The sequence below is a fragment of the Trachurus japonicus genome, unplaced genomic scaffold (assembly GCF_045865225.1).
Source record: "Trachurus japonicus isolate A0001 unplaced genomic scaffold, Traja_1.0 AP029745.1".
In the NCBI taxonomy this organism is placed as follows: Eukaryota; Metazoa; Chordata; class Actinopteri; order Carangiformes; family Carangidae; genus Trachurus; species Trachurus japonicus.
Genome location: NW_028219878.1, coordinates 262 through 9,999, shown reverse-complemented (window position 1 = coordinate 9,999; position 9,738 = coordinate 262). Strand labels below are relative to the sequence as shown.

Genomic DNA, 9,738 nt, shown 5'->3' with positions numbered 1-9,738 from the left:
GCGGAGTAGCAGCCTTGAAGCAGCCTTGTCTTGGTAAGTAATATTAATGGTTTTATTTTGAATTGAATCTCAATAAATAGTCTAATTATCGTACTGGGAATGCATTTGTACAATGTGCACCGTGAATATTTGTCGTTAGCAGTCTTCCTTCTCCGGAGGAGGGTCTGGGGAGCGAGACTAGCATACCGCATTTTTAGCATTCCCTCGTCTAAAAGTCAATACGTTTTTTGAATGGGAAAATGTGTAAAATACAACAATGCATGTTTCGGCGGGACATGGATGGTTGAGTAAGAAAGTTATCCTTGCTTTCCGGTTGGTGTCGGTCGTTATTTTCGCTCGCCGCCGGTTATACACGTGCTTGTGAATACATGAAGAGGGTGTGTGTACGTGTGTGGGGCAGGTGGAGACCCAGAGCGGTTGATACAAAGGAGCGGCAGAGCTTTTGATCTCGCCGCTCCCGCGGCCACATGTTTCATGTAGCTCCCAACTAGGCTGCCATGTTATTCTATGGGACCAGGGTACCCGCGGGGTCTTAAAAACTTGAAAAAGTCTTAAATTTGATAACTATAAATTAAGGCCTTGAAAAGGTCTTAAATTTAGTTTACAAGTCTTAAATTTCATTCTCAAAGGTTTAGGGGTGTAACGGTACATGTATTTGTATTGAACCGATTCGGTACGGGGCGTTCGGTTCAGCACAGCGCTGTGAACGAGTGAGTTTCGGTACAGAAGTTGTGTGTGTTTACAGTCCGCCTGCAGCTACACGTGCAGCCCGTTTACGTCGTGGCTATCGCTAATGCTACCGCTAGCGAGAAAACAGAGGCTTGAAGACCCTCCTGCTTGTGGGAGGAGTGGAGGTGGAGGTGGGGGCTGTGGCTCCTATCTCCTCTCTCTCTGTCTGTCTGCATGCCTGTCCCTCTGTCCGTCCGTCCCTCCGTCTGTCTGTCTGTCTCTCTCTGTGTCTGTGTTGCGCACAAGCTCCAGCAGCTGTGGATCTGCTGCAGATGCGCCCAGAGGGGACAGCTCTCCATTCCGACACCCCTCCACTTCGACACCCCGCTGTTCCGAAATACCCCCACTTCGAAACACCGCTACTCCGACACCCCCTCCTCCCCCCCGCAGCTGTCCAAGGTGCTGAACCGCGTGACGTTGTTTACATTCTGCTTTGTGGCTTGTCTGTGAAACGTGCGCTGCTCAGAGACTGGGCAGATCTGTCCCACTTGCTTTCTCCCAGACTCCGTTGTTGGAGATCTCCACACAGTAATAGAAATACACTTTTTTTCTTTTTCTCCCCCCCCTCCTCCGCTCGAGCGCGGCTGAAGCCGGCTTGAGCTCACAGGGGCGCGAGGCTGCAGCAGCCACCGCTCGTGCTGACAGCTGACTGAGGGAGATGCTTTGGTTGGGCTTAGGCAATGAAGAAAGGAGTTGGTTAAGTTTAGTAAAAAGACCAGGTAGAGGCTAGACAGGCTAGAAGCATAATGAACATTATGTCATTAATACAGTAGGAGTATTTGCTTGTGTTACCCTTGGTTCAAAGATGAGCCAGAACTCCAGTATAAAGTTTTAAAACAACACTTGTTTCTTTATTTATACAAAAGTTATATTCAAATCTATTTATTTATTGGCACATGTAAAAGGAGCAATAATGATTAAAACATCTCCTCTAATGATCAGGATACAGCCGGCCTGGCTCCCTCGGGCTTACTGCGAGTGAGAGAGGGGATAGACAAAACAGTGATTTATAACATTACACACACGCACCTGGCAGTTACTATAACACGGCACCTCTATAGAGCAACCAGACACTGCACACGCTCAAATGCAACTCCTGCCGGTATACACAGCAAACCCCTAAGCCCCTCGAGTTAAGGCAGACTGAGCACGCTTGGAGATGGAAGCCGACTTAACATGGTCAATAGGTGGGAGAGTGGTAAAACAAACAAAACAAAACAAAAACAAACAAACAAAACAAATGACGGCTCAGCTGAACAGCTCCGCTCTGTGTAACTTAACACGAGGCCATCAAGGAGCACAATCCCGCTCCGCGGTAGCTGCTCAACTGAACACATCAACCAAACCACAAAGAAGAGGAAAAGGAACAGCAGTCAGGCCATGCACAGCTGCTCCTCATGCACCTACAACACAAAACAAATACTGCTCACAAACAAACATTTAGCAAGCAAGCCATGCAACATACAAGCTATAAAACATCCATCATGCAATATTACAATACAGACAACACATGGAATAAAATTAATTATGTTACCATACGACTGTCACAGGGTGCACACACACTGATCTGACCGACCCTTGTTGGCTCGCTTCCCTCCTGTAACTGTTTCAGTGACAACAAAAATGCAATATGGTCAGCATCAACATATTCACACACACATATGCTGGGGAAACAGTGGACACTTTATTATGCCTAGAAATCAACATACCTCCTGTTCACCAGCTCATTCCTACCCAGGAGCCCAACCTGCTCCGTGTTTCAGTGTATGCGCTGGGCACTTGTTGTGCAGTTTAACATACAGGAACGGCACCTAACAACTTGAAACACACAACCACACAAATGTACTAATGTCGTGTGCCTCTACATATATTCACAATTTGCCAATTCTCAGTATGGTCTGAAAACTCTAAAAACTTACGATCGGCAGTGCCCTCACACAATCCTCCTCACCAGCCTGCAGCAAATCAGCCGGTGAGGACTTCAGACAGACAGCTGCCTTTCTGCCTGATTAGGGCCTCCTTAAATCTGCCTGTCCGAATTTATAACCCCGCCTCCCTCCAGCGGCTACACTTGTTTTGCAGTTAATTATGCACATGATCCGTTTGACCCCAAAAAGGAAAAAAGGATCACTGCGCACTGCACAGCCTCTGGTTCCTTTCTGATTAGGTCCGTCTGTCCGTTCGGAGTGGGGGGGTTTCCCCCACTGGCCTTTTCGGAGTAGCGGGGTCTTTAGAAAAAATAGAAAACCCCGCTATTACGATGAATGGAAGTCTATTGTCGGAAAGGCGGGGCTTCGGAAAGGCGGGGTGTAACCGCGCCCAGAGCAGGCGCACGTCGCTGCTGTGTTGACACTACGCACTGTGCCGTCGTGATGACCCGCGTTATTCATTCATTTATTTATTTATTTATTTATTTGCGGCCGAACGGTTGCATCGTCAGGCAGCCGTTGTGGCATTTGCCCACATTGCCCTATGGTCAGTCCGTCACTGGCTCGAACTGTTAGTGCTGCACTTTACATGTAAGAAAAAAAAAAAAAATCATTGTAAGGCTGTATGTTTTGTTATTTTGAGAATAATTTATTGAACTTATTAGGCAGCACTTTACAACAGTAGCCTTTTATATTTTTTTCATATTTTGTATAATGGCTTGGTTTAGTTTAATAAGTTTATTTGTATCAGGGACAGAATGTACCTACAACATAGCATTAGTAGGTGAGTAAAATAATTACATTTGACTAAAACATGTAAATTTGGTTTAGAAAAATTCCTAATAAACAACAAGCAAATTTATGTTTTGCATTTTGTTCTCTTACCGAAAATGAACCGAACCGAGACCTAAAAACCGAGGTACGTACCGAACCGTGATTTATGTGTATCGTTACACCCCTACAAAGGTCTTATTTTTTAATCTATCTGCATGATACATCGCAACAACATAACTGTATCTACTTGCAAAAAATCATGGAATGCTGCGTTGGCAAACGTAAAATGACTGTTGCGAGGTTGGTCTTAAATTTCATTAGATGTGGTCTTAAAAAGGTCTTAAAAAGTCTTAAATTTGAGTTGCAAAATTCTGGAGGTACCCTGGGGACAGACAGTAATGAGCTTGCTTTTGGATGGTAAAATAAACCGTACAAACCCACATAGTTTCAAACAACGTTCAAAACACACACAGTCAGTATCACAACTCAGCAGAAAGCCCACTAGCTTAATGCTAATGTGCGCGACCGAGCACCAGGGCAGCAGCTGACAGAGCTGCAGCAGCCGCTCTACGGACCTCATCTGCCGGCGGCAGTCGCTCGTCCTCCCGCGGTAGACAACGAGCACAGTAACGTATCCGCACGCTATCAGACGTTTACCCCTGGCTGGTTAAACTCTTTTTAGGAGATTAATGTTGGTCTCATTGATTAAATTTAAAAACTGTGGCAGTGGCATTAGTTTGTTTGAATGAAAAAATGAGCAGGACTGCCTCTGGGCTACTTAGCCTACTGAAATCACCACCTTTACATAAATAAATGTTTTTTAAGGAACCAATCAGTCTTATACATTTTATTTTGTTAAATCAGCATGGTTACTGTACATGTGCAAGGGCTCCATGACCCGGAAGTCGGCCCGCCATTTGTGAGAGGCTTGGCGTCGCAATATCGTTCTGTTCAGACATGAAACTACTCCAGTTAGCTCAGTCATATATATTCATGGACCGTTTGAGTCATGAGTTATTAAAGTTAACAGCTAACTGTTAGCCCAGCTATTGTATGATAACCAAGACTAATTACAAAAATGTGCACATATAAATGGTAATGTTTGTCCAGTCTTTGGTTTTATAAACTTACCAAAATTAGATTAGTCCAAATGGCAGTATAGTGACATGAGAAATTTGTCTTTGTCATTATTTATAATTTAAAAATGTTTTTGAACATTAATAAATCATCTGTGCTCATTTTGTGTGCAGATTTCGGACTACAACCATCAGAGCGCAACCATCAGAGTGCCATCACAAACTAGTACCAGAGTACCAATAGGTGAGTTAAATGGTGTATTAACTGGTTTAAAAAAAATAAAAATCAAATTCACACACACAGAAGCACAAGCAAAACTCATACGGTCCTAGTTTAACATGATGTATTTTAAAAATAATTTTTGTGCTCATTTTGTGTACAGATATCAGACTGCAACCATCAGAGTGCCATCAGACAAGTAGCAGCAGGTAAGTTATGCAAATTGTGTACTAATTTGATTTGGAAAAAAATACACACACACGCACGAGCACAAGCATGACAGCAGAGGCGGTAAAAGCAAAACTCATACAGTCCTAATTTATCACAATGTATAGTAAAAATAATCTTTGTGCTCATTTTGTGTACAGATATCAGATTATTGGCTCATTTGTCATTATTTATAATTTAAAAAATGTTTTTGAACATTAATAAATCATCTGTGCTCATTTTGTGTACAGATTTCGGACTACAACCATCAGAGCGCAACCATCAGAGTGCCATCACAAACTAGTACCAGAGTACCAATAGGTGAGTTAAATGGTGTATTAACTGGATTTAAAAAAAAAAAAATCAAATTCACACACACAGAAGCACAAGCAAAACTCATACGGTCCTAGTTTAACATGATGTATTTTAAAAATAATTTTTGTGCTCATTTTGTGTACAGATATCAGATTATTGGCTCATTTGTCATTATTTATAATTTAAAAAATGTTTTTGAACATTTTTTAATCATCTGTGCTCATTCTGTGTACAGATTTCGGACTACAACCATCAGAGCGCAACCATCAGAGTGCCATCACAAACTAGTACCAGAGTACCAATAGGTGAGTTAAATGGTGTATTAACTGGATTAAAAAAAAAAAAAAAAATCAAATTCACACACACAGAAGCACAAGCAAAACTCATACGGTCCTAATTTAAAGCAGATATCAGTGGAATGTTTTTGTTAATATAAGTCCTAAATAGTCCTATTTTCCGTCAGCAATCACTTACATGAAGTATTTCAGCCTAAACACGAGTCTCTCCGTCACTCTGCTCTGCTGTAACCCGAGGAGAAAATTTTCCTTGTGGGATACAAGTGTTATCCAATGAGGGGAGAGAACGGCATGAAGGGCTGTGTGTGCAGCCAAGGGATGCGCGTGAATGTGGTGACGTAGCACGAGGACCAATTGATGCCTGACAAGGGCGGGGGCTGCTAACTCATGGTGCGTTCAAGGTAGGGCTGGGTATCGTTTGAAATTTTTTGATACCAGTACCAATACCAGTACCCATAAAACGATACCGATACCAATTGAGTACTTCATTCGATACTTTTTTTTCAACTTCATTCAATATTAATCATGTGAAAATAAAGCAATCAGTTGCATAAATGTCACCACTTCTCCCCATTCAAAAGATTTTCTACACGAATGCATTTCAAAAGTGCTTAAATATTTATTAACAGCTGTACAAACCTGTACAATGAAATATTTTTCTCTCTGTCAATATTACAACCAACACAACACACAACAACACTGAACAACACTGACTCATCAGTTGTACAAACCTGTACAATTAAGTGTTTTTCTCTGTGTCAATATCACAGCCAACACAACAACACTGAACCATCAGTCAGTCCTCATTAATTATTAACAATTTTTTTTCAGAAATATTAACATGTCTGCCTTCTCTGGCGAAAGGCAAGCCCTTTCCCGGCTGATTGTGTCACCAGCGGTCGAAAAGATGCGTTCAGCTGGAGTGGAGGATGCCTGGGTACAGGTGTATTTGGAGACCAGATTAAACAGCATAGGGAATGTCCCTCTCCTCTCCCACCACCACTCAGCTGGATTGGTGGAGGTCAGCTCTGGAGGAAGAGCTCTGTAGAGCTCAAGCTCCTTCCTTGCCTTCTCTGACCGGTCGATTAGTGGTGCTGCCTGCCTGCCGGTTTTAAGGGCCAGGTCCTCCTCTGCAAACAGCTCCCCCAGTGCAGAGTGACACATGGAGTGGCTAGTCACAGCAATCTATAAAGGTAAGTATCAAGGTAAAAATTTAGAGAAAAACAAAAAATAAATGAGACAAAACCGGAGTGGCTAGTCACAGCAATCTATAAAGGTAAGTATCAAGGTAAAAATTTAGAGAAAAACAAAAAATAAATGAGACAAAACCGGAGTGGCTAGTCACAGCAATCTATAAAGGTAAGTATCAAGGTAAAAATTTAGAGAAAAACAAAAAATAAATGAGACAAAACCAGAGGAAAGCACTCAAGTACTGATTATGATTATCTTAATGTAAAGTGCGTAGGTTTGTCTGATTAAGATATGAGTAAGTAAATAATGGTAAGTATTACGGAAAGCTTACATGTGTTGTGTTCTCCAGTGATGCAGCCTCTTCATCCCCTAATTCCTCCTTCATCCCCTCGTCCAGTTCGTCCTCTTCCTCTTCTTCATTAATTTCCAGTGCATGCTATAATACAGTTTTATATCACTATTCTGTGTGGCATTTTAATAATCAATATCTTCATCCCAGAAAGTACAGTAACAATAGTCAAAGTGAAGGTAACAAACCTGTTCAGAGTTTTCACCACATGCCTTCTCCTCCAACCGAGACCAAACGGCAGCATCCAGGATTCTGGTCTTAAACCTGGGGTCGAGTGATGTGGCCTCTTCCAGGAACATCCTGATTTCTTCATCCTGTTGTAGGAGACAATTAATATGCCAGTACCAGAGTTAGACCCTTTCATAATGTATGTTACTGATATACTACAACAACAACAAAATACATACCGTGTAACGCTTTGAAAGGTCATCCCAGACCCTTTTCTTAATGGCAGCAGTAAAGGCGGAGTCTGCATCCTGAACCTTGAAGTGGCCCTCAAGCTTCTGCAGGATGGGCAGAATTTGGCCACATGCTGGAGCCCTTTCTGAGGACACACACAGTGTTGAGGTGTACAGGATTCGCATCACTCTCACGAACTCCTCTGCACGCCTGAAGTCCTGGTCTGTAATTCTCTGCAGCCTGAAAAAAAGAAGACAACCACCACACACAAAACCAAAGCAGTTTTAATGAAGATATCAAATTAAAGAAGTACTGTGTCAGACTAGTGATAATGTCATGCACATCAAATCTTACCTGTCCCTTTCCATTGACCTCCTGAGCCTGGGGTCCAAAGATGCTGCCTGAATGGCTGAATACTGCTCTACAAACCGTTCAATCATCAAGTAGAGTGTATTCCACCTCGTTCGCACATCAAGCACCATTGCATGCTGTGGGAGATCTGAAAACATTAACAATGCACAATATGCATTTAATTTACATGTTAAGAGTTTGGGAAACATTTATGCTGCCAATAGAGGAATAGACATACTTAAGAGGTGTTGTTTCTCCTTCATAACTGGCTTGGCCAAGCTCGCCTTCCTCAGCCACACAACCACTGCCCGGATTCTTGCTGCCCAGTTTGACACTGTTGGTTCAGTATACACCTTTTGGGCAGCAAGGTTCAGAGAATGAGCAAAGCAGCCTATCTTGAGCATCTTTAACCTCCTTGCAGCCACGCCCATATTTGCAGCATTGTCGACTGTTAATGCTGCCACCTTTCCCTGGATATTAAACTCTGCCATTATGTGAGAAATCTCTTCTGCCACAAATTCTCCTGTCTGGGCCTCATAGACAGCTTTGGTATGGAGAACCCTTTCTTGCAGCTGACCTCCCTTAGCAAAGTGGACAGTCACTGTGATGTAATGATCCTGGGCTACACTGGTCCAACCATCACAGGTAAGTGCCACATGCTCAGTCTCCTCCAACTCAGCCTGCACTCTCTCCCTCTCTACTGCATACCACGCTGGTATCAGTGTGTTAGAGAGCATGTCTCTTGATGGCAGTTGATACCGTGGGTTAAGGGCAGCAACCATCTCTCTAAGTAGTAAAACACAGGACACAGAACATCTTGAATGATTCATCTCAAAACAGTATGTTAGTTGTTGAATACTTCCATTTTCTGAGCATAATTGAGTGAGCTATGAGGTCTGTGCTGGCTGGCTTACCTAAACCAAGGTGACTCTACTGTAGAAAACGGCTGAAGCCCCTTCACAATAAAAGCTGTAACTTTCCTGTGGCATTCTTCCTTCCTCTCCCTCGTCATCTGTGACCTTGCAGCTAATGTGAATGGTGTAGTGAGACTGCTGCTGCTGCTGCTGCTGCTGCTGCTAGAGTCTGTGGCACCAGCCGGTGCAGTGGTGGTGGTGGTAGTAGTAGTTGGACCTTAACATTAAGTAAGTATGTAATTAAGCTGCCACAGAAGCTAAAACTACCAGTAAGTTAACCACTGAACAAAGACTGAGTAGGGTGCCACACTGCTAATTTGCTAATTAACGTTACGTAAAATTAGCGAGCAAGCTAAGGCTAGCATTAGCACACATAACTAACATGCCAAAAACGATTTACTTAACAATAGTTGTTTTAACACAGAGAAGACGATTACTGTTAACCTAGTAACCAAAACATATTACCTGGAGTTATCGACGGTTGCTCTATGTCGTCCTGAGATGACAATGCCGGTGTCGAAGCCGGCTTTTTGCCAAACACCGTACAGCTCTCCACTCGGAAGTTCTCGCCATGTATGATCAGATGTTTGATCATGTTGCTGGTGTTCCCAGACTTACCAAAAATATGCTTGCCGCATTTTTTGCAGGCATTTATCCCCGGCCCCACGGGCTCGTAGAAGAGCCATACTCTTGAACGTTTAGGTGGCATTTGTTTTTGTTTTTTTGGAGAGCTGAAAACTCCGCCGCAGCTTCACCGAGATCCGCCGCTCTTACGCGCGAAACTGTTGTTGTCTGTGTGGACCAATCACACGGCGCATTGAATCGAAGAACGCTTGCGGTGATTGGCTGCGAGCAAAACCATACAAACAGTCATTTTTTTCTTTATCTGGGAACAAAAGAATCGATTGGAGGTATCGTTTGACAGGCACAGTTTCGATACTACTTGGTACTGGGTTGTTTCGGTCGATACCTGAAAAGTATCGAGTACC

At 43.0% G+C, this 9,738-nt stretch overlaps 1 protein-coding gene and 1 long non-coding RNA gene across 3 annotated transcripts; both read right to left on the bottom strand.

Moving 5' to 3' along the window:
* Positions 1–1,630: 1,630 nt before the first annotated feature.
* LOC146960971 (uncharacterized) lies at positions 1,631–2,749 on the bottom strand. 2 transcript variants are annotated; one of them, XR_015035325.1, is made up of 4 exons: positions 2,649–2,719; positions 2,439–2,547; positions 2,264–2,332; positions 1,631–1,701 (listed from the first exon to the last, which is right to left on the bottom strand). It is a non-coding gene; the product is annotated as an uncharacterized LOC146960971 (long non-coding RNA). The 2 variants fall into 2 exon arrangements; XR_015035324.1 differs by having other exon boundaries at positions 2,439–2,749.
* Positions 2,750–6,458: 3,709 nt separating this feature from the next.
* Positions 6,459–8,617, bottom strand: LOC146960970 (E3 SUMO-protein ligase ZBED1-like). Its single transcript, XM_085771893.1, has 7 exons — positions 8,074–8,617; positions 7,839–7,983; positions 7,493–7,724; positions 7,274–7,399; positions 7,068–7,172; positions 6,546–6,730; positions 6,459–6,462 (listed from the first exon to the last, which is right to left on the bottom strand). The coding sequence occupies exons 1-7, from the start codon at positions 8,615–8,617 to the stop codon at positions 6,459–6,461; spliced, it is 1,341 nt and encodes a 446-aa protein (XP_085628019.1).
* Between the last annotated feature and the right edge of the window lie 1,121 nt (positions 8,618–9,738).

What these genes read in the sequence shown, in the direction of transcription:
- LOC146960970 (XM_085771893.1), bottom strand. Translation starts at nt 8,617, where the DNA reads ATGGTTGCTGCCCTTAACCCACGGTATCAACTGCCATCAAGAGACATG. An exon ending in AGGTCAATGGAAAGGGACAG is followed by an intron (nt 7,725 to 7,838) that starts GTAAGATTTGAT and finishes TCTTTTTTTCAG; the next exon opens with GCTGCAGAGAATTACAGACC. An exon ending in GTGGTGAAAACTCTGAACAG is followed by an intron (nt 7,173 to 7,273) that starts GTTTGTTACCTT and finishes ACTGTATTATAG; the next exon opens with CATGCACTGGAAATTAATGA.